Source organism: Prinia subflava, chromosome 10 (genome assembly GCF_021018805.1).
Source record: "Prinia subflava isolate CZ2003 ecotype Zambia chromosome 10, Cam_Psub_1.2, whole genome shotgun sequence".
Lineage (NCBI taxonomy): Eukaryota > Metazoa > Chordata > Aves > Passeriformes > Cisticolidae > Prinia > Prinia subflava.
The window spans coordinates 28,989,199-29,012,932 of NC_086256.1; the positions used below are offsets into that span (position 1 = coordinate 28,989,199).

Below are 23,734 nucleotides of genomic sequence, written 5' to 3' on the forward strand. Positions count from 1 at the left end.
CCTCCCCTCACACCAAAGGGCAGAAGGCTGAGGACAGCCAGCCCAAACCTCCCCTCACACCAAAGGGCAGAAGGCTGAGGACAGCCAGCCCAAACCTCCCCTCACACCAAAGGGCAGAAGGCTGAGGACAGCCAGCCCAAACCTCCCCTCACACCAAAGGGCAGAAGGCTGAGGACAGCCAGCCCAAACCTCACCTCCAGACCCCCCCGGGGCCCGGGAGCGGGACCGGGCAGGGAGACGCCGGGCGCGGGCGGCCCCTTACCGGAATCCGACAGAGCCGGGCTCACCAAGCTCAGCAGCTCCCGCTCCTTCTCGTAGTCGCCCTTACAGAGGAGCTGCCCCTCCTTCAGCACGAACTCGTCGCCCTTCTGCAGGCGCCGCTCGCAGACGCAGCAGCAGAAGCAGTGCAGGTGGTAGACGCTCTTCTGGGCGCGCATCACCAGCTCGCTGGGCGCCACGGCCTCCAGGCACCCCGCGCACTTCACGGCGAACAGCCTGCGGGACAAGCAAGGGGACAGCCCTGTGACACCCCGGGGGCTGCCACAAGGGGCGTCCCCAGGGCGGGGAGAGGGGGACCCCACGGCACAGCGTGGCCGTGTCACCCCCTCGGCGCGTGGGTTGTGTTGAGGGGCCGGGGGACGACGGTGCTGGCGCCCCACAGTGAGAGGCTCACCTGGTGTCAGGGGGGATGCTGCTTTTTGGGTCAGCTTGAGCAGTTTTGGGGTTTACCAGGTGCTTACCATGAATGGGGTCAGGTGATGAAGACCCCGACATCCACATGGTCCAGGTGATAAAAAAAGGTATCAAACCCAACAGCCCAGGTACCAGCACCACAAGACAGCACCACTTCCACACGGGTTTTATCACGTCACCTCCCTCCAGCTCATGCCTAGACCCAAGGAGAAAGCATCCCCACCCTCCCTCATCCACAAACCACCCCTTCCCTCTGGCCTGGGTCACCCCATCCCCACTTGCAAACACTTCAGGAATGTCTAATATATCATAAAAATCTCCAAGACAGCAAATCTGGGGTTAAGGCCAGTGCCAGACTGAAGACTTGACGTGTCAAAAGGAAAAGGAAAAGCTCAGCTTGTTCCTTGACATTGATGTGACAGTGTTTGAGGCGTCCCTAATTAAACTGTTCCCAGGTTTCCAGACTCTTGCTTTGGACTTAAAAGCCAATAATAATAACAACAGCAATAGCAATAACACTTTAGGTTGGAACAGAGCTTTTCTTTCTGAGTTTAAATGTCCTTACTGAGAATGATCAATGATTTACAGCTAGGGGAAACTGAGGTGAGAGGAGCAAGGGTGGCAGCACCAGTGTCGGCTTCAGAGGACTTGGAGGCACCTGGAATTAACCCCAGGGCCAGATATTTTCAGTAAATGGGATGACCAACAGAGATATTTGCAGGTATCAAACCAGAACCTCTTTGCCACACCCAGATATTTGAATTCTTGGCTTGGACATCATACAGAAAAAAATCCCACTGTTTACCCAGTCTTGTCCGAAATATCTGTGGGAACTGGACGTTATTATTCCCCTGCCTTGGTGACTTTGGCCCAGAAAGAGAAGTCAAAAGTCAGCACACATCCTGCAGGGGTTACCTCCGAGCTTTCAATCCCATCTTTTTTTTGGCTTCCACATAGGAAATGTGCTGAATCAGCCCCGTTCTGACAAGCAGAGGACCAGATATACGCACAACCCTCACGGGAAAACCATCAGAAAATGGGGATCTTTTGAAAAAGTGCCTGCTCCCTCCCAGGTTTTTCCCAAGCAGTGTTGGCAAGCATGAGGGTCTGGTGCAACACTGTCCCCATGCCAGCCAAATCCTGGCTCAGCAAAAGGTGGCATTCCCAAAGAAGTAGGAAAGGAGTGTTACAAAGCTTTTATAAAACACTACGATCACCACAGAAAGTGGGAAATCATCAAATAAAATGTAGAGGTTAGGGAGTTTATAATTCCACGTATTGCCATTCACAGCTTTTGTTTTCCTATGTTCAGCTTTAATTCCCCAAGTTTACCTACAGCTGCCTGTCCCTAAGATGTATTCCCAACCTCCCTATGGCTGCCCTGGGAAGAGAGGGATGTGTATTCCCTTGAAAGAATCCCTTCTGAAGGGTCATTTTTTTCTTGTTCCAGCTCAGACGTACACTGGCTTGTGTTAATATTTCTGCAGTTGCTTCATCTTTAATTATGTCTCTTTTATGTCAAAGTGGAGGCTATTTGTATTCGTCTGGCAACACATTCTCATCCTGTTTAAATGATGTTTAAGCCCTACCTGTTGGGATTACCAACTGCTCTCAGTAATAAAATATTGATAAGATATTACATTACTGCCATCTAATCTCCAGGAATAAATGTGCCCGAAATTTGTTTCCGAGGCACTTCTTAGAGAGCCACAAGCCTTTCCCAACCAGGCACAAGCAGCACCAACCCAGCAGTCAATGTTTCCAAGCCCAAAGCGTGTTGCACAGCAGGAAGCTGTGAGATTTAGGTAAACAGCTGCCTGGTATCAGACACTTAAAACCATTCTTAGGTTGCTGAATAAATGACTTTATTTCCAAAGCAGCTCCCACTGAGGGATGCTGCTCAGTCCAGGTATCTTCCACTTCCCAATTCAGGACTCCCCCATCCCTGGGCAACGTGAGCTGCAGAGAAACCCCCATAAAACCTTTTCCACAGCAGGAAACCATAAAGAGCTGCTTATAAACACACAACAAACCTCAGGCACAAAAAGGTCACAGGCAGAAAAAACATGATCTGCCACAGGTAGTAATGGAGGGAGAGCAAAGGGTCTTGTTGGTGTCCCAACTCCCTTGAGACCCAGATTGTTCCAGCAACTCTGCAGGGACTGGGGAATAACATGGATAACCCTCACAGAGATAACCCCACACAAGGATGCTGCCCTTTGAGGATAACCCCACACTGGGTACAAAGGACAGATAACCCAGCTGGAACTCCCCTGCTTAGCCTGAGATGGGGCTGAAGGAAAATTTTCTTGCAGCACCAGCTCTAACAATGAATTTAACATTTTAGCCTGAGTGAGACGCACCAGCCTGGATCCAGACAGGTTTTCCTCCATCTCCAGGACCTTCAGCTTTGTGCTCTGCTCTCTCTCCTGCTACACTTATGGCATCTTAGGGATACTTTAGTTCTCAGTATGGTTTTTTTCCTCCATAGCTGGAGTTCCAAAGCTAAGTCAGGCCTGACTGGCAGCACTAGGTTCGTTTAGCCAGGTGGGAAGCTGGCCAGGGCACTAGACACGGAGACCTGCTCAGCATTGGGACACTTGGTGGAGAACCAGGCTGCCACCAGCAGCTCAGTAAACACCTCACTGAGGCACTGACAGTGAGTATTTGTAAATAAACCCAACACGTTCAACTTAGGAGGAACTGGAACAAAAAGATAGTGATGTGAGCGATTTTTATCACCACACATAGCCTTTTGTTTCTGATCTTAAGAATATTCCTGTTCTTGTTTTGATTAATTTGCCTTTTTTTTTTTTTTTTAAGTTTAGGTCTCTTTTGAAATGAAACAATCTGCGGTTTTGAAGCTGAAAGGTGCTGGGGGTGGCTTATCAAGAAAATACTGAAGAAAATTTGGGGGGATTTCCGAAAGCGCAACATTTCTGGCAGCATTAGGCACACCTCCCAGGACACAGTCCCACCTCTCCATGCCATTCCTCTTCCCCAACAAAAACCCAAATCCAAACCCTTTTGGGGTTTCCCATCCACGCAGCACCACCAGAACCTAAAAATGTCAACACACGGCCGGAGCCACTCTGGGATGCCGCATCCCGTGTCCCTCCCGCTGGCCGGGAGCAGCCCCGATGCCCAGCGGAGCCACCAGCGGCCCTTGTCCCCTTTCTGTGGCGGTGACAGGCTGCAAGGGGCCGTGATTGACGGGCGCTTCCCGGCTGCTGTCTGTGTGTCTGTCTGCGTGCGCCGCATACAAAGGCGGCCCCGCGGAGCCTCCCGGGGCGGCGGCGGCAGGGCACGGACGCCGATATTAAATCGTGACGGACACATCTCAATCGCAGCTCCGGGCTCGGGCGGCGGGGAAGGCGAGGCAGCCCTGCTCCCCTCCCTGTCGGCACCAGGGATGTGGTGAGAGGGGCAGGGGCAGCCCCGAGTGACCCCGCGCTGGCACCATGGCAGGGATGCTGCGTTCTCCAGCACACACAGCTGCCCAGCTCACCCCGCGATGCTCTCACCACGGCCCAGGGGGAGCCTGAGCACATCCTGACCAACCCAGGAGGTGCTGGGAGCTCCAGCCTGGCCACTCGGAGCCATCTCCAAACGATGAATCCCACCAAGGCCACGACCCTGGTGTTGGGCAAGCCAAGGGCCACACGCAGCCCGAGGGGCACGGGAGGAGGCTGCCGGTGAGTGCCGGCAGCGAGCCACAGAGATTGAGTTGTCTTGGCACTCGGTCATCTTCTCACTCACTGCCACTCGCTGCAAGGGGGACAGCAGCACCAGGTCCTCCAGAGGCTGGCAGTGGAAAAATGCCACTTGCTGTCAGCCCTGCACCCGTGGCTTGGGAATGAGCCACTGCCCTTCTGCTGCTGGGCTCAGATCACCCTGTCCCTGCTCCGGCCCTCACGGAGCCCAGGGAGGAGGGCATGGACCACGGCCAAGCAGGAAGGGGCACGGTGACAGTGAGGGCATCCCCCAGCTGCAGCCACCGGGCACCACGTGGATGCTTGGCCCTGGCAGGATGAGGGCTGAGACCCACGCTGAGACCATGGGAGTGACTCAGAAAGAGCTGAGTCCATCTCAGCGCTGTGCAGAGCAGTCTGGCACACCCTGGGGATGGGAAGCACAACTCTGCACCAAGGGCCCCGGGCACCTCCAGACCCACACTGTGTCTCCAGGCTCCCCAGCTGATGGAGGAAGGCGCCCGCAGCCGCCCTCGCTTCCCTCCCCGTGCACCCCAAGCGCTCAGGGAGCTCTCCAGTGGGACAGAGGAGAGATGTTTTCCCCGGGGCTCTTCTCCTGACCCTTCCCCGTCTCCCAGCTCCCTCCCCCCCCACCTCGAGGCGGACAAGTGTTCGCTTTACTGCCTGGCAACGGGGCCGGGGCTAAGCTTGCTAAAATATGAGTGTTTTTTGGCTGGAGTACCAGAAGGCTGCAGTCCTACAGAGAGAAAAAAATTGAGCACTCCATGCCATGGCTCCAGAAAGGGGGAGAATTAGGTTTCACACCGAGCAGGCTGGACCATGGCATTCTTTAGTTAATGCTTAACAAACGCCCAAACAAAAGCAGCCAACTTCGCTGCATGTTTGTAAAATGTATTCTCAGCAGATTCAGGTTTATTGGAGAATTCGCTCGCTCTGCAGCAAGTGGCGTTTTCCTTTTTTTTTTTTCTCCTTTAATTTCCCTTCTCCTCCCCCCCAGCTCAAGCCCTTCTCATTCCTGCTGCCTGAATGCATCTTCCAACACTTTGAGAGGACATGGCAACCGGACTGAAATGGGCTTATTTCACCCCAGGGGCTCATGCCCCCACGGCCCTGGGGTGCAAGTTCTCCCCAGGGTTCAGCTGAGCTGCTGCTGCTGCCAGCAGAGAACAGGGAGTCCAAAACGCCAAGATCTGGCCTTTGGCAGATTCACCCCAGAGCACTTGGCTGGTGGCTGTATGCTCTGAGAGGCCAGGAGAGCAAGGGAGGGAGGTGAAGCCTGAGAGTCCTATTTTTGGCCTTTCTTCACCTAACCAGCTCTCTCAGGATCCTAACCCAGTGGTTCTACCCCATCCAGCACTCCTCTGTGCCCTGCATTCTCGGAGAGCCCATCACAGCAGAGGATGCCAACAAGCACAGCTTGCTCTCAAAGGCAGAGGCACTACTGGGGATGGCTGAGGTGTGGAGGAGGGGACAGCCCTCCAGGGACCCAGAGGCTTTGAAGAGGTTAAATTACGGGGAACATGCATGGGTGTTCTGCGGAGATCCCTGAAGGAGCTCCTGCTATGATGCAAATACCTGAGCAGGTCCCATGTCCCCTCCCAGGGCCTGGCCCAGGGCAGAGGACACCGGTGACGAGGGACACGCTGCAGAGCTGGTGGCAGAGAGGAAAGGGAGGGCAGCAAGGAGAGGGGGTTGATCCTGGACTGTTCAACCCTCCTTCTGCTACATGGGAACCATCCCAGCTTTCCCAGGAAAGGGCACCTTAGCCCCTGAACTCCTGGATGGGGTCCAAAAGTGGTCACTTAACACCTCCCGGACCCTCCAGAGACCACGGCGTGACACGCAGGGGCACTGCTACAGTGATGGGGTTAAGTAAACAGAGAAACGAAGCCTTCCCAGTGAGCAGCCCCTGCCAAAACACACCAGCAACCCTCAAGCCCTCCCTGCATCCAAGGAAAAGGTCGAGCAAGTGCCTGTCTTCCAAGGCTGCTTTGTGTTGCTCCATTTCTGATCGAGGACACACTAATAAGACTTTCACCAACAAGGTCCTACAGCAGCTGATGGCTCTGTCCCCCCTCCAGGAGCCTGATAAAAATCCTCTGCCTGATTGCAGGAGTGGCCAGAAAGTGATCTCCTGGGCCAGGCCAGAAGGCCAAGACCAAAATGCTGATTTTCCTCCCCGTTTCCCTAAAGGCCTGTTCTTTTTGTGTCCCCCACCCTCAAAAACAGTGTGTGGCATCAGACAGGGAGCTTGTCTCATCCCAGCACCAAAGAAGCACCACGTTTTAGAGGCAGGAGGGACACAGGTAGGAGGGGGAGAGGCCCAAATACCATCCCAGGGAAGCCAACCCAAGGATCGATCCCACCCAGCCCACAGCCCAGCAGTTCTGCATCCAAGAGATGCATCTCCCACCAAGCTGAATTTTGAGCAGCGACCCCCCCCCTCATCCCCCACCATGCCCCCAAGAAAACAAGGATAATTGAAAAACCACAATATCACTAGTCAAATTTAATATTGAGAGTGAGTGAGCGGGAGCCAGAGGTCAGAATTAATTACACCCCACCATATTTCAGCACGCTGCCGCAGCTCCGTGTCCTTTCCTTGGGGAGCAGTGCTTCCACAGAGAGGTCGACAGACATTATTAGAAAGGACTGATTTAAACGTACCCCCAGGAGCTTTTCAGCTTGTCTCTTCAGAGCCTTTGTTTGTACTGAGATTAATGGAGAGGCAAATGATGGAAAAGCAAAGTCACCAGGAGCAAGAGGATGTGCCATTGCTGCCGCCACCACCCTGATTTGGCTGGCTTTGTGAGGGGACAGGAATGACCAGGAGTGAAGGAAATGCTGCTCGTGTCATTCATTTTGTGGGTAAAAATGTGAAGATCGTGAAAACTATTTCTTTTTTGGTTTGTTTTCCAAGAAAAAGATATCCTGGCTGAAACCTCCTGCAGGCTGGCTTTCCTACCCCCTTGGGGATTTTACACACACGCTGGTTTTTTGACGTGCTGTACCACCGTGGGGGAAGGAGCTATTTTCATTCTGCTCCAGATTAATGTACTCTTCTTGCAAGTCATTATATTTGTTTCTGATTTTTTTAAAACCTCCTGTGATGGAAAATTAATACAGACACAAACCAAAATTAAACCTTTCTATTTTCCATTCAGATTTTCAAAAGGAGTGTTAAGAAAACCAAACAAACCAAAGGAAAAGAAAGATAGAGCATTCAGATCAAACAGAAAAATCTCATTCCTTGGGCACAGCCAATACTTTACTAGTTCCAGCCCTGAACAACCTGATACACATCCAAGTGAGCTCTGCTCCATGCAGAAGAAGGTCTGAGAAGATTTCCAATCCTTGCCAGTCCCAACACTCTTGTGATGCCATAAATTCACCTCCACCTTGTACCAACAGCTTCAAAAAGGGATCAGGCAAATCCAGGGGACTGAGTTCAACACCTGCCTGGACCCACATGTCCAACCCCACCTTTAGAACCCCTCAAATCCCCAACTGACCAGGGCAGCGTGGGCTCCCCTGGCCTTGTGAGGCTCTCCTGGAGCATCACCGCCAAGGCCAGTGCGGGTGCACGGGGTCCAGGCGGGAGCCTCGCCTGCTCTGGAGTCTCCTAGGCTACAATCAAGGCTCGCCTTCTCCTTTATTAAACAGAAAAGCCACGTTCCCCCCAAGGGCTCTTGGAGCATCCAGGGATGGGGCTGCAGGAACTGCCGTCTCCCAGGCGTTTAAAATTCACGCGGTGTTTGTGCCGACGTGCCGACGCGGCAAATTCTCATTAGGAGGCGGCCAATATCCTGTGGAGCTTCCCGGCGCTCCGGTGGCCATAAAAATCGCTCGGCTGTATGAAAGCTAAACAGAGCAAACCCAGTCGGACACAGGGAGCAGCTGCTTGGGAGCAGCTCGGCAAACAGAGATCGGCGGGAGCGCACCAGGCGCTGCCGGCAGGGAGATAGCGCTCTCCCGCCCCGGTTATTTCTTGCCTTATCTTTTTATTTCCCTCACCCTCCAGCAGGGTTTTGCATAAAGTATCATCTGCGCGTGTCGTCAAGTTGTTGGGATGGGGTTGAGGGTTTGTTTTGTTTGTGGTTTTGGGTTTTTTTTCTGTCCTTCCCTCAACAGCGTTTCCACAATGGGAAGCAGCTGTTGCGGCTAACGGGCTGCTCCGGAGCAAAATCACCGAGATATCTCAGAAGAGGCATCCTTCATACATAGCTCCGTGCACTAGAGAGCACTATAACATGTGTTTCCATGAAGTTTGTTAACTACTCGTGCTGGAAATGCCAGAGGAATATGCTCTGGAATGAATGGAAACACTCGTCTAAAAAGACCTTAAATTTAAGCCATCTTTTTCCCCCCCTCCTCGCTCTGCTGAGCTCACGCTGCTGCTCTCTCCTCGTATGTGCTCTCAGGATGGGGTTTCGGGAGAAACAAATGTTTGGGGGGTGTTTTCCTGTCTCGTTGCACTTGAGACAGGGCTGAGATAACAGATGATGGTACGAGGGGGGGCATTTTGTGCCATCAGTGGTCTGGGGATGCTGAGGCAGAGCCAGTGCAGCCATGGGCAGCAGCTCATCCTCTGCGACCCCTGCAAGAGCCCTGCTCCCAAATGGCACCTCACGTGTGCAAAACCAGAGCTCTGCCTTAGTGGGCCTGAGCATCAGCTTCTGGGAGGCACAGAGCATCCTAGAGGGGCTCAGTCTTACAATAAGAGGGATAAAACCTCAGGAAAATTTGACTCTTAAGAGCTCAAAATTTCCTTGAGTTCTGTACAGCTTTTTCCTCTTCAGTCTGACGAAGTTCACATTTTTAGCCAACATTCTTTTGAAAATTCAGTAATACAACAACGCAAATCCAAACCTCTTTTTGATTTCTGTGTAGTGAATTTCAGGGTGATTTCAGTATCCCCCAGAAAAGGCTTTAACTGATGCCAGTAAACAACGTCTCAGATCCTGACACCAACCAGAGGGGTCAATATCCACCACAGGGGGAAGATGCTCAAAGGCTCCAAAGTGGCCTAAAGATACTCAAGAGCTTATGGGTTAAGAGCTTCCCCATAAAGGTATCTTTCTTTGTTCTGCTAGCTCTGTTTTACACACATATATATGTGTGTGTATATCTACACATGTGTACACACATGTGTGTGCATGAGATTTTTTTTTCTGAAAAATCTTAGCTTTACACAGAGATTTCTAAATTCAGCCACGAGCCTAAGTTCAAGTCACACTGCAGGGCTGTGCCCAGGGATGCTGAGCCATCTGGCAAAGAGGGACTCGGGTGCTTTGCTCCATCCAGCCAAAGCCCTGGCTAGATGCCATCTCACCACTCCCTACCCAAAACGTTTTTCTGGAGCTTTTGCATCTAAAAACATATATTATTTTTTTCCCTTAACCATTTGGATTTTCACACCAAGGAGTGCTGAGGCACCAGAATGTCCTTCCAGGCAGGAACTATTGATGATCTTTCCCACACACCACAGCACCCACAACCCTCCCCAGTGTGTTCCCATCATTGAGGCACCAGAGAAGGCTGAGCAGGGACATAGAGGGACACCCCTGTCCCCTGTGCCACCACTGGGTTTATGCCACAGTCACAGTTGCAGGGGTACAGGGACAGTGCCCAGCTTGCCAGGCTACCTGAGACAGGTCCCAGTGCTGTCAAGGCAGCAGGATGAGCTTTTGATGAATTAGATGGCAAAAGCAAACATGCTTTCTCTAGGAAACAGGTTCCTGCCACTCGTCTGCTCAGGGTTATCGCAGCATCAGGGGCAGCAGCCCTTCCCGGCAGCCTCCAGCAGCCGTGGAGGCAGGATATTACTTTGTTGCTTATTCATTTTATTGCTTCTCCTTTCTAAATATTTGCTTGGCAGGGGAAGGATTCCCTTTACACCGTATCTGTTTTTACAGGTCAATTGAATTTCTGGCGCTCTCAATCCCTCTCTCCCTCCAATTGCATTTGCAAAACAAATATTGATTGTACCAATTAGCTGCGAACCCCTCGCAGAAGATATCCCAATGCCTTTGTTTGGGAGAAGGCTCTCCCAGCAAGAGGATGTGCCAGTGGGATGGGAGTCCAGTGCCAGAGTGGCAATGCCACAGATCCCACCCCAGAAACGTGTCCAGGTAGGAGGTTAGATCTGACCAACTGATTCTTGCTGAATCACGTGCTTTAAATGAAAAAAAATTAAAAGGTTTTCCCTCAAAATGTCTTTAGGGTTTGCCTGTGCAGTGCTGGGCTTTTCTTAGCTGCCCCACCAAAAGCAGCAACAGGCACATCCAACCCAAGCACCTCGTCACAATTCATCACACCCATTTCACTGCTCTGGGTCTTACTGTGGTTTCCTTCAAAGGTTTTGTAAAAATCCCTGTAAAAAGCTGCCACCGAGAGAAAGGAAAGACACCTTGGTGCATAAAACAGTGTTAAAGACTTGCTGGGTTTTGCTCTGATGAACAAACGTGAGGAGAACAAATGAGATGACTGAGCTGCACGGGAGTGAGAGGCACGGCGGGGATCCTCCGCCCTCACAGGCAGAGCCACCGGCCTGCGGTGACTCCCATCCTCTGCCAGCTGCCACTGGGGTCCCCAGCACCAGCCGGGGCGGCGATGCCAGCCCTGGTGTCACCCCAGCAGGAGCTGTGACACAGCCCCACGGCGCACAGCCCCGCGGTGGCCACTTGCAAAGCGTTGGGAGCACACTGTTAAATGTGTCCTGCCTGTGTCAAAAGTCACAGCCCAAGGCAAAGGCGCAGGGGGTGCAGGCAAGGGGGAGCTGATGGATGAGCCACGGAGGTAGGACATGGATCAGCCAGTCTGTCTGCAGGACAGGGGATCACCCAGAGAGATGCTGGGCACAGCCAGCCACTGGTCCATCCCAGTGGGGATTCCCAGGCTGCCAAGGATGCCCAGCCTCGAAAAAGCCTCTTGTCCCAGGTCCCACTCCCAAAACAATGCTGAAAATCCCAGAAAGCAGGGAAAGTTCACATCCCCTTCCACATCCCCTGCAGCCCAGGGAAGGCAAATTGCCCAGCCAGCTCCGGAGCGCAGGACTGGCCCAGCGTCAGGGAGAAATGCTTTTTCCCCTCAAAATGAGGATGCTTATTTCTCCACATTTCTCTGAATCACAGCTGGGTGAGTTCAGGTTCCCACTGCAGCACTGGGGTGAAATGAGACAAGAACACAGAGCAGTGGTCCCCCCATACCAGACCAGGGTGCAGGGCCTGGTACTCACGGGGGTCAGGTCGCCCCAGCAGGCTGGGCTGAGGCCAGGACAGAGGATGTGTAAGATGCTGACACACAAATATGAGCCAGCCCCATCTGATGACAGCATGCACAGCATCTCGGGGTGGAGGGCGGGAAGCAGATCCCTGGTTAGAGAAAGGAGGGACCAGCCACAAACCACTCATGCTCCTCTGCAGCTTGGACAAGTATGAGGCTGTTTGGCTCCGTGTTTTGGGGCCAGGCCCATCTCTCCGGTTTAAAGCAGCTGAATTGAGCCCGAAGTCTCACTGAGTCAGCCTGCCTGGAGCTGGTTCTGCCACCAGGCTGTTTCATCCCAATGTGAAGCCAATGTTCCCTTTTGTGGCTACAAGGAACTCGGGGTGAGAGAGAGGAAGCAGCCCCCAGTGCTGCCCGCTCCCAGTGTTTCACCTGAAATGGTGACAGCGGGTGCTTGGAACTGGGTGAGAATCCCACCTTTGCACGTTTCCCACCTCCCATTTCAAACTCCTCTCTCTGGGCTGCACCAGGAATGGGAGCCCTCAGGCTGGCAAGCCCCACGAGCTTAGAAACAACGAAGCAAAGGCAAAAAGCTCAGTATTCCCCCTCAGTCCATGTCAAATGACAGGATGGGAACACCAAGGTCAGGAGCAGTCATTTGTTTTGCCAGCCTGTCTCCTGCACAGAGCCTGAGCCCCCCTCCCTCGCATCAAGCAACACATGTGCCCCATTCCCTCCTGGTGGCATCCCTGAGAAGAGTCACCATGCCACCTCCCAGCCTTGCTGGACCCTCTAAAGGTCAGCACCGAAGGCATGTCCACCACATATGGTTATTAGTTCTCTGTGGGTCCATCCATCCCTCCACTGCAGCTGGGTGAACAATTCACAGCGCATAAATTTATCTAGCAGATCTCAGCCCACGTGCTGTTTGCTAACAGTCTGTAGAGAGGCTATATTTTATCCCTTTGGGTTTCTTGGCCAGCATTCAAGCTCCTGACCCTGATTTATTCGCAATCGGTCAAGAGCCACATTTCATCTCCACAGGCCACGTCTGCACAGAGCTATTCGGAGCACGTGGCCCCGTGTCCCCCAGCAGAGCCAGGACACCTCGCCACAAGGCAGCCCCAGCTCTCTGCAGCGCCTCCAGGAGGTAATCAGGGGGTTTTGTGTTCAAAAATAGGCTCTGCGGGGGCAAACCCTGCCTGCTGAGGACAGCGAGGCCGGAACAAACCGCACCTCTTGCGCGCACGAAGGCGATGAGAGCTCCAGATGCCGGCCCAGGCTGGCTCCCCGCCTGTCCTCATCCCATCTCCCCATCTCTTGGCCTACCTCTCTGCCTATTTATAGGCATGGAAGACCTTTGCACAGTGCCCGAGCAGCCAGAGGGCTGAGTGTATAGGCGGGATGGCAAATGCCACCCTGCGACTTTCCAAACCCCTCTCCCTTCTGCCTCCAAGGGAGCTGCCACGGAGAGCCAGTCCTGACCCTGCCTCGGAGACAAAGCCTTGGGACCAGCCGGGAAGTGTCTCTCAGAGCTGCACCCATCACCAGGCTGGCCCTGGGGGGTTTATAAAGCACCCTGTGCTGGGTCTCAGCAAGTCTTTCCTAGGGGAGCAATCTCACTGACACACGTGAGCACTGCTCTGTGAAACCAAACCAGGTAACCCAACCAAGATGATGGGAGAGGTACAGAGCAACCCACAGGACTCAGAGGAAAACAGTGGACCATCAGGGTTAGTGCTGGGAAGCACCAGGGTTAGCATCAGCCCTATCTGACATCTTCATTGGCAATTGCAATTAGGGATGTTAATTAGCATGTTAATAACATTCGTAGAAGATAATAAAGCGGAGAGGATGGAAGGGAGCAAAGCAATCTGAAGGGGACCCTGGAGAGATTAAAAAAAAAAAAATAACAAAGGAAATTCAGCTTGGAAAAATGCAGCTTCTGCAGTTCAGGGAAAAAACATCCGGAGCAGATGCTGCAGGAGGAGGAGGAGGAAGGCGGGAGCAGGGAAGCAGAAAGAGGCTCGGTGTGGGAGCACAAGGGAAGGCATCCTCCTACTTCTCTGAGCCAGGTCCTGGGGCTGGAGCAGGGCAGCCTGCATGGCTTCACCAGGCAGTGGGAGAAGGACCAGCACCCCATGGTGGCAGAGCATCGTGCTAGGTTGGACTTTTCTTGTAGGAAAAAATGATATCCCAAGTAGAACCACTAAATGAAACTCGGCTTTGCCTGGAGCTGTTCCCCCTCACACACATTGCAAGCCCCACTGCACAAACACCTCCCCTCCTGGCTCCCAGGTGGACTGGCCACACGTGGGAAGGTGAGGGGTGGCAGAGCTGTCACCTTTCCCCCAGGTGGGCACGGAGGGGGATGGCAGTCGGTGTGCAGAGCTGATGGAGAGAAAAGGAGAGCTCCACACCCCAGCTGGACATGGAAGCACTTTCTCTCCTCCTCTGCAGAGCCTCAGTGCCTGCAGCTCTCAGTGCACAGCCTCTCCTGACCATGCCCCTGTTCTCTGTCAGGCTGAAGCCCCCCTTGCCTCCCCCACCACAAAAGCCCCCGGATCCCCTCATGAAAACTGCCCCATAACTGTCTGATGGGACACGGGACGCAGGCTGGACCCTGAGGGTGGGACACCTTGGTGATCCCAGTCCTGGCACCACTGTCAGTCTTAATAATGACATGGATAGAAACGTTTTCCTGTAAGAAAATCCTGTAATTACTGAAATGTCCAAAATGGGGTAATGGAGTGCTTTTCTTACAGGGATCCTCATGGACCTGCACCTCCTGGCACAAACCATGTGGATGCAAAACCAGGCAGGGTGCAAGCACTCACAGTGGGGATCAGGATGGTGGGGTGGCAGCCTCTCTCACACTGCTTGGGGTGTCCCGGGAGACAAAGAAAAGCCCCCCTCCAGCAGCAATCCCAATCTCTCCATTCCCATGGCAGGAGGGACTCTGCCCATCCCTGAGTCGCAGAGGGTGAAGAGGAGAGCTCAGACAGGCCTGCCTGATCTTTGCAGCTCTGCTGCACCAACAGCTCCTTGTGCCAAGCAAAAAGCAGCAGCCAGCACGACTGCAGGAACGGGCTGGGTCCATTAAAACCCCCTTCATCCTGAGACACAACCGCTCCTTTGCCTCTCAGCTGGAGCCCACCACCACCAAACTCCCCAGCTGGGCATCCCTGGGAGTCCCAGTCTCCTCTCCCAGTGCCTGATAATGCAGGCAGGACCTGAGTCACTGTCCCTTGTCCCCACCACCTGGCGACAAGGAAGGTCACACCAGTCGTGTCTCCCCCAACCAGCTGCTGTCACCCCGGATGTCTGAGCACTCCAGCCCTTCCCTGGAGCATTTGGACGTTTAAAAGCACAACCAGTCCAAAGGAAAGCCCAAACTGTAACCCACCAGGACCGGTGCTCCAGCAGGCAACAGCTCTGGGCTGTGCAGCTGCCCCACGTTGGGAAGGGGCAAGAGTTTTATTGCCCAAGGGGGAACTGAAGTGGTTCCTGATGCTTGAGTACTTGGAGGCAGGCAGGGAGGAGGGGAGAAGCTTTTCCATGATTTGTGGGCTGTTCTCAGGCTGTCCCTGCTGCCAGGTCTTGGGCAATTTGATGACTTTTGTTGCAAACTGGAAGAACAGGAGACATATGTGAAGGAGGAAACTTGCATTCCTCTCGCCCTAGAAATCCCTTCTCACTTTCCCCCAAATCACACATACACCCAATCCCAGCCTCTCTGGGCTGGCTTGGACACCAGCTCCCCTCCCACACCCAGATGACCTACTCGTCCAGAAATGGCCAGGGCCCACGGCTGGGGCGTTATCCTCTCCTCCTTCCCTTCCCATGTCCTGCCTGCACAGCCCTGCTGACAGCCAGGGCAGGCAGGGGAACCCTTCACCTTCCCCTGCTGAGCCAAGCAATGGAAAACACCAGATAAAGACAGCCTCTCCCAGCAGCACCAGTGCAAAGGGGAGCCCGAGCCCCCAAAACTCACCCCAGCCCCTCCACAAGCTGCATGCCAAGCACCTCCACACCTCCTCCTCCTCCTCCAGAGATATCTCCAGTGGCTTGCAAACATGCATGTTGTATTTCTCTGTCCCTATTCCCAGAAAAAAAACACCCACACCTGGCACTCTCTGCCTCTAGGAACGGTGATCCACAAAGCCAGGCAGGGATGTGACTCACTGGGAGGTTGGACACAGTGATGGATGTGGCACACCAGGCCACCCTGCCCTCATTTCTACAGCATCTCCCCTCCTCAGGTGACTCCTCTGTCCCTGAGGTCCTCTGTGGGATGCAGAGGTGGGAAAGGACTCACACAAAGCTGGAACACAGCGGTGACATCACCACCTCAGGCCACAGGGCCGTGCATGAGCAGGCAGACAGCCAAAGCCAGCCCCAGCCCCTGTGAGAGCCTGCGGGGAAGGAATGCACCAGGAGGAAAACCATCTGAGCAGGGAGAGCCCAAAGCAGAGCCAAACAGAGCCCTCGGGTAGGGAACCCACCGCTGACAGATCCTCCCTGCTTATCTCCACAGAGTGTTAGCACTGAAGCCTGAAGATGAACCTGCTGAACACCTTGTGGGCTGATGACTCCTGGGGTGGCCAAGGTCAAGAGTGACCTGTGTGCTGCCAGCACGGAAAGGTCCCTCCAAACCACCCCCTGAGAGGGAGAAAGGACGGGACTGCTTCCAGAACAGCCTTGTGACCATGGCAAGGTGATTCCCACCTCTAACCACGTGTCACAGAAAGCATCTATGAGGCTGATCAAAACCTGCCTCCAAAAGAAAACCCAGTCCCCCAGGGCCAGCCATGCCACCCCAGGGAGCTTCTCACTGGTGAAAAGGTGAAGTTGGGACCTCACAGGAAAACCGTGGGGAGAAGCCCAGCAGAGCTGGGTTAAGCAAGACCCTGCAATGCGGCCACGGGGCATTTGCCTCTGCAATCTTGGCTTGAATCTTGGTTCACAGGTCCATTTAACAAAGGGAGACAGAAAATTGGACACTGACGCCTGCTCAGTGCATGGGGAACCACCCTGCTCCAAGCCCATCTTGCCAGGGCCTCCTGAATTTCCTTTCCCCCCTTTTAAGTGGAGAATAAAGACAAACCCCAAGCTCAGACCCAGATCAAACACAACCTCACGCGTGCTCAAGAAGAAAGCCCAGCTGTAGAAGTGGAGCACAGTCCTCACATCGACTTTTCCATCCCCATTTCCACACCCAGCTGAACACAAGGCTTCCCGGCTGGGGTGGGACTCTTCTGGGTAAGAGGAGAAAAAGCTCCGGGGTGGATCCCACCATTTCCTATTCCAGGAAGGCCAGAACCCCTTTGAACTCTGTCCTTCTGCTGGAGAGACTGAGATGCAAAAACACACACCCCAACGCCGATTTAAACTTACACCTTCCCCAGCGTCAAGCGCTGGCATCCTGAAAACATCACCGAGTGCCAGGCAATTCCACAACAGACAGACAACTGGGATGGGATCTGCTACAGCAACGTCAACAGGCAGACAAATATCAGCCTCTAGACTTGCTCTTTCAAGCCCCAGTGCCTTGCCCCAGGCAGCCAGCAAGACTATTATTAGGACTGGAGGCAGCCTGGCCTCTGACTGCTTTCCCTGCAAGCGCTGCCCCGTGGAAGGATGTGTAATTCCCACCACGGTACCCTCATTGCATAGATATTGGTTTTGGGAAATAGTTTTTTTTATTCTGCTGCAGGCGAAACAGCTCCTTTCCCACACCTGCCCTTTCAAATGAGAGCGGTTTAACGCTGTTTGCAGAGCTAAAACAAAAAAAAACCCCAAACCATCAGCATCCCTAAAGCTGGCTCAGCCCCATCCCTCCGGTGTGGGGCGAGCTGAGGAAGAGCAAAGCAGAGGAGGCAGCAGGCAAATGAAAGGCGTTGCTGGAGAGAGCAGGCAGCAAACAGCCCCACGCGCCAGCATCTCCTTGTGAAATAGCTCAGCAGCCCCGTCCCTGGGCTGGGGAGCTGGCAAGGAGGGGCTGGGCCCCCCAGAAACCTGCAAACATCTTCAGGACAGCTCATGGCAGGAGAGGAGAGATGGATTATACACCAGGGGAGGTTGTGAAAGCGAGATAGGCACCGCCTCCCTCGCTCTAACAGTTAAAACGTCTTTGAGAAGCATCTCCCTGAGCTGAGGTGAGCTCAGCAGAGGCACAGGACCACCCAAGGCACTCCCACAAAAGGCTGCAAGGCGCCCCAGTGCTGCTGCAATGGGTGCTGGCAGCCTCAGGCACCCTTGGCCCAGCACCAACAGCCCCGTCCTGGGCTGCTCCTCCAGGAACCCCTGCAGCTTTCCAGCGCACCTTGGGCCGTAATAGGAGCCCATCTTTCTCCCCAGTGCCACGTGTGAAACAAACCCTCCGATAATCTCATTTTCCAGGTTGTAAACTCACTCCTCAGTGGCTGAGGACGCGCGGGGGCCTCCCCTCACCGCGCCGCTCCGATGATCTCAAGGCCCTCGATGGGGAATCGTGCCCGGTTTCTGCAAACTATGATCTAACCTAACTCCCTCCATCCCATTGCTTCGGGATTTACAACACACAGCCTCCCCTGAAATGGTTTCTGGTAAATTCTTTGAAAGCTCTTCTGGTCCTTGCATCATCGTCAGGGTCAGCCAGGCATTAATGGCAAAGCATTTACGCGCCAGGTAACTCGTTCCCCAGCAAGAGAGTTTGCTTATGCTTTTTAAATTCAGGAAGCAATTAATAGTTGCCACAAAAGCAATCAGTGCTTGTCTTGGGCGAGGGCCAAAAGGGCCTGATGTGCCCCGGGGAATTCCGATGCCTCCGCCTCAGCAGGCACCTTCCAGGAGCGTGGTATTTGCAAAGGTAAATCCTCAGTGGTGGATACCTGCTGCTGGGAAATCTTCACCTTCCCTCTGCCCTGAGGAGCTGTGACTCCAGCTTCCTGGGCCAGCCCAAGGTGACCATTTCAGGGAACAGCATCAAAGTCAAACAAACACAACACCTGAGCATCTTCTGGCTTTCTCCTCTCTTGGCAAGGACTTCACTGAACTCCCTGACTTTGGGACTTGCAGCTTCAAAAGCCAACAGGTCATAGATAATGCTGTGGATGACGCCAGGATCCCAGCAGAATTTGTGGATCTGATAGAAAGGTGGAAAACTTTGGTCCCTGGAGCTCAGCATCCTCTGCTCACACCCAAGCCCCAGTCCCTGGAGTCCAACAAAAAAATCCACACCAAATAAAACCTGCTCCCCAGAGCCCAGCATTCTCTGATCACACTGAAAACCCAGTCCCTGGAGCCCAGCATCTTCCACTTACACCAAAAACCCCTGCTACCCACATCCCAGCAAGCTCCACTCACACACAGAAAACCCCCAAACTCTGCTCCCCAGAGTCCAGCTTGTTCCACTGACACCAAAAAAAACATCCCTTGAGCTCAGCATCCTCCACTCATGCTGAACAACTGCAACACCTGGAAAGCAGAGGCAGAGGCACCCACACCACAGCGCTTCCTCCCTCATGGCCAGCACAGATGTCTCTCAGGGAGAGAGGATCCAGTCTCTGCCTCCCACTGAAAACATCAGCTGGCTGTGGAGATCCCAATCTCCCTGTGGAGATTGGAGGTTTTAGGAGACATCCCTTTCCATGCTGGCCCCCTCACAGCCATCAGAAAACAATGATTTCCAGGCTCACCCCTCTGCACTAGACTTCAACCAGCTGCAGACAGGCCTGCGCATATCCTCTTCCTAATCCTTCATGCACAATCCCTAGACAGTCCCTGGCTTTTATTATTTTCTGGCAGGAGAGAGCACCACGTTAACCCCCGTGTGCAGGCTGCAGCCTGAGCATCTCTCAGCACATCCCAGCTTGGGTCCAAATTACAAATGAAACGTTTGTGTAACAAGAGAACTGGTGAGGGCCAATTGCCCATTAATATTTGAAACCTTTAATTCTTATTTAACGGCCTGCATGAACAGTCCCTTCTAATTCCTTGATACAATGATGGACCCAAAACATTATTCATTGATAAAGACCATGGGATGCTCTTCCCATTGGGATGGATGTGCTTTCCTGTGGGGGGTTCAAAGCCATGGGACAGAGCAGGCAGCAGCATCACTGATTATTCATCATGACACAGACCCTGCACTCCTCACCCCTGCCAGACCCTTCTCTACTCAGCCGTTCCCTCGGGTTCAGGGATGCAAGATAAATTTCTTACTGGGACATTTTTTAAGGCAAGTAGAACAAGGGAATATTGTCCATAAGTATCCTGGAAGGTCCTGTCCTTGGCATGATGCTGCAAAACTCCCAGGGGACGGAGCTGCACCTGCCCAAGTTCTGGCTGAGGGCAGTGGTTTGCAGGCACGAGATACAGGCAGGTTTGCAGCCCAGGAGCACGTCCTGCAAGGAGACATCCCGAGATGTGGGCTGCAGCCTCTTCAAATGGGAGAACACAGCCTGAGCTCCCAAGGTGCCGGAGGCTTTGCCCCAGGAGACAGCAGAGCCTGGTGAGAGGCACAGAAGCCAGGAAGGGCTGCAGCCTCACCAGGTGGGAGTGAACAGCCTCCAGCTCCAAGCCTGAGCTCCTGAGGGGACAGAGGCTTTGCCCCAGGTGGGAGCAGAGCCCACAGGAGGTGCAGAGGGCAGGAGGGGCTGCAGCCAGGAGCTGCCCCTGTGGCCCCAGCTCAGCAGTGACCTTGAGGCGCGGGGCAGGCGCTGCCACCGCCGGCATCGAATGACCCGTTACAAAACACACAGGCTCTGCTCAGAGGTGACACACTGCAGGACAAATTTAACACCCGAGAGCCTTCCCGAGCCCACTGAAAGAATTCCTGGCAGGGGCTCAGAAATCGCCCACTGCTGTAAGTGGCCAAGTGCCACGGCACTGCTTTGGCTCCAGACACACCAGGAGGACCTTGCTCCTTACTTCTGGAGGGAGAGGTGTTCAGCTGATGGAGGACACCAGTCAAGACGATAAAACCCCCAGGAGCAGGTGGGGCCTTGAACCAGGGAGCAAAGGGAATGTGGAAAAGATGCTGCTCCCAAATGCTTTCACTTGTCTGAGGAAGGTATTTAAAGGCTACAATTAAAAATTTGCACTGAAGCCAGCCTGACTGTGCAGCTCTCCCCATGAAGTGATCCTTGGGGTGAATGATGAGAACCATTCACATCACCCAGGAGAACAAGTAGATGGAATGAAGGATGGATCCCTCAAAGGATGCCCAGTCCACAGAGTCTAGTACCAGGGGACTTCCTGGCCCAGCCATGAGGAAGAGAGGCTCACCAGCAGGAGAACTTGTCCCTGCTGCCATCCTCCTGGGCACACACGAGCTCTCCCAGAGCCACGCCGGCTCTTTTTGGAGATGGAGCGGGTGTGTGCTGCTCCAAAGCAGAGCTGGGGAAGGTGCAGGCCAGGCAGGGTGCGGGAGCCTCCCCCAGCTGCAGATCTGCTCACAGCCCAGCAGCAAGCCAGACCCTGCCTCTCCCTTCTCCTCCTCCTCCTCTCCTTCCCCTTCCTTTCACCCGGCCCCGCGTTTCTGGAGCGGCAAGAGTCATCTCTGCCGGTGCTGCCGGAGGGCCCCGAGCCAGCCCCGGCTGGAACCTCGGGATGAAAACATCAGCACAGAAACACAGCAACGGGAAAAACAGGCAGGAGGCCACGTGTGTGCACACAGGAGCATTCCTCAGCCAGGAGAGCTCCCACTCGAGCACTGAGGTTTGCAGTAAGGAGCAATTTGGACTCTGGATTCCAGGGGAACAGGGATCCTGGGTTTGGTGTTTCCTTCCAGCCCCTGGGAACACAAACCCAGGACCTGCTGCTCCTATCCGGGCTTGGTCTCAGCCCTGCACCCAGTGCCCGCCCCTGCCCTGGGCAGGCATTGCTGGGGAGGCAGGTGAGGATGCTCAGGGTGGGATCAGGACAGGCGGGGCTTTGGGTGCCCCCAGCACCTGATGAGGAGCAAAGCCCAGGTTGGGAGCAGCAGCGTGGAGGCGACGGGGCAGTGAGAAGACGACAGAAAATGTTGTTGGGCCAGTGGCTATTTATATCTGCAAGGACCAACACTTAATACTCTCCTATCTCCCACAAAATGTCACTTGAGCTCCAGCAGAAAGTTTACACCGCTTGCAGACAAGGGCTGAAACCCGAGCACGTAATCCCTGCTCCAGTCAAAAGTTTTAGTGGGATTGGCAGCGTCTGGACAGGGGAAGCTGAGGAAAAAAAACACCCTGCCCCTGAGAAATGATGGCTGAGGCAGCAGAGAGGCAGGACAGGCAGGTCCCCTCCTGGCACCAAGTATTCCCCTGCAGAGTCACCTGCCACATCTGCAGGGCACAAGGGACTTTGTGAGCCCTGGAGCTACCTTGTGGCCTCCTCATCGCTCAACCAGAATTTAAGTACCCTAAAAGGGTCTTCAGCAGAAGGGGGAACAGGGAAAGCAAAGCATTCACCACCCCATTCTCTGACCACCATAGACCCAAGGGAGAAGAAGGGTTGAGAAGAGTGGGGTGAGTCAGGCAGAGCCCACAGGGGGGTTTTGCACAGGGTCCTCATCAAGATATCACCCATCCTGGCAATCCCCCACTCCACACCAAGCATCTCTAATTACTTCAAACACTCCCCCTCTCCTCTCCCACCTCCTTCCCTCTCACCCTAAAGGCCAGACTCCTGGGGTGTAAGGAAAGGAGGCTTCTCTCACTTAATAAAGCCAAGGTAGAGCAATGCTGTTATTAACAGCAGCCTGCCCACGGCAGGAATATTGCAGCAGCAGTCCCAGGGGAGCACCCCGGCACTGCCCTGACAGCAGATGCAATAACACAGCCCCAGCACTGCCCCCTCATACTGCAGGGAGTGCAAACCCCAGCGGGGCCCCCCAGGTCCCCCCTGGCATCACAAGCAGTGCTCAGTGTTAGGGATGGATGGATGGATACCTGGTCAGGCATGGAATAGCTGAGATTTGGGACAGCACCCTCCAGAGGGCTCCTCCAAGAGGGCCAAAAGAGCAAGGCTAAAAAGAGCTCCAGGCACGGTAAAACATGGTGCAGCACAGAGGTGCTCAGAAAATTAGGGTTCCACTCTAAGGGCTTCCATGGAAACCCACAGGAGGTGAATTTTTCCAGGGATAAAAGGCATAAGCTCATGTATGTCTTGGAGCTGCCCCTAGGAGGGTTTTTTTTTTCACCTCACGCTGTCTGTTTTTTTAAATTAAATAGACTGGGCAAAGCATTGAGGATGGAGGTACAGGCAAGGAGAGGAGCCAGCAGAGGACGGGGCTGGGCCCCTGGAAATGCTGCAGGATGTTAAGGAAAGGGGGATGGCCACGGCTTCCCAGAGGGACACACAGCACCGTGGAGGAATCAAATAATAGACATTGACAAGGAAAACCCGCTCCACTAGCCCCAGAATCTTCTCTTACAGCAAGGAGTGGGGTAAAAAACCCTGAGGAATACACTGGAGAGGCAAAACTTGCATTCCTGAGATGGCCAAGAAGTGATCACATCTATCTCCCTCCATCTCCAATTCTTAAGATCCATTTCTGAAGCATCACCAGCCAAGAAACTTTGGTTGATTGGACGTGGTTAAAGCGAAAAACGCACGCAGAAAACCTTATATCTGAAACTTAAATGGTCTCCACAAACATCTCACATATTTTCAAGGACACTAAGGAAATTCACATTTTTTCCCCCCATATTTTAGACTTAAAAAATGCCTCAAGGGAGAAAGTTATTTAGAACTACTTAGGAAATACAAAGGATAAAAAAGCCTGTAATTATTTCTCTGCCAAGGGCTTGTCAGTTTGAAAATCCCCGCTCTTGAACCACTAATCCTCCTGGAAAAAAAAATGCAGCTTCGGCAAGATGCATCGTTGGTTGACTTTTGCTGCACTTTTCTGGCACAAGGGAACTAAAGGGGAAGGCATAGATTTGGGTGTCGTTTCATCAGCACCTTCCACCCACAATGTGCCTGATACACGTCCTTGGCTGAGGAAGGAGACCTGCAAAGCATCACCCCAAAATGAGGCTGCTCTGCATGAGAACGGTGCTCTGCAGGCATCAGGCCGGGGAGGGAGGGATCATTGCTGATGCTTGGAGACAGAAGTGCCAAAATAGGCAAAAATA

At 53.7% G+C, this 23,734-nt stretch overlaps 1 protein-coding gene across 1 annotated transcript in view; it reads right to left on the reverse strand.

Annotated features, from left to right (window-relative positions):
* Positions 1–23,734, reverse strand: part of LMX1A (LIM homeobox transcription factor 1 alpha) — a 44,356-nt gene that overhangs the window by 9,176 nt on the left and 11,446 nt on the right. Inside the window, exon 4 of the mRNA XM_063406635.1 lies at positions 263–495. Within this exon, the coding sequence (XP_063262705.1) occupies positions 263–495 (233 nt within the window). The remainder of the gene's footprint in view (positions 1–262; positions 496–23,734) is intronic.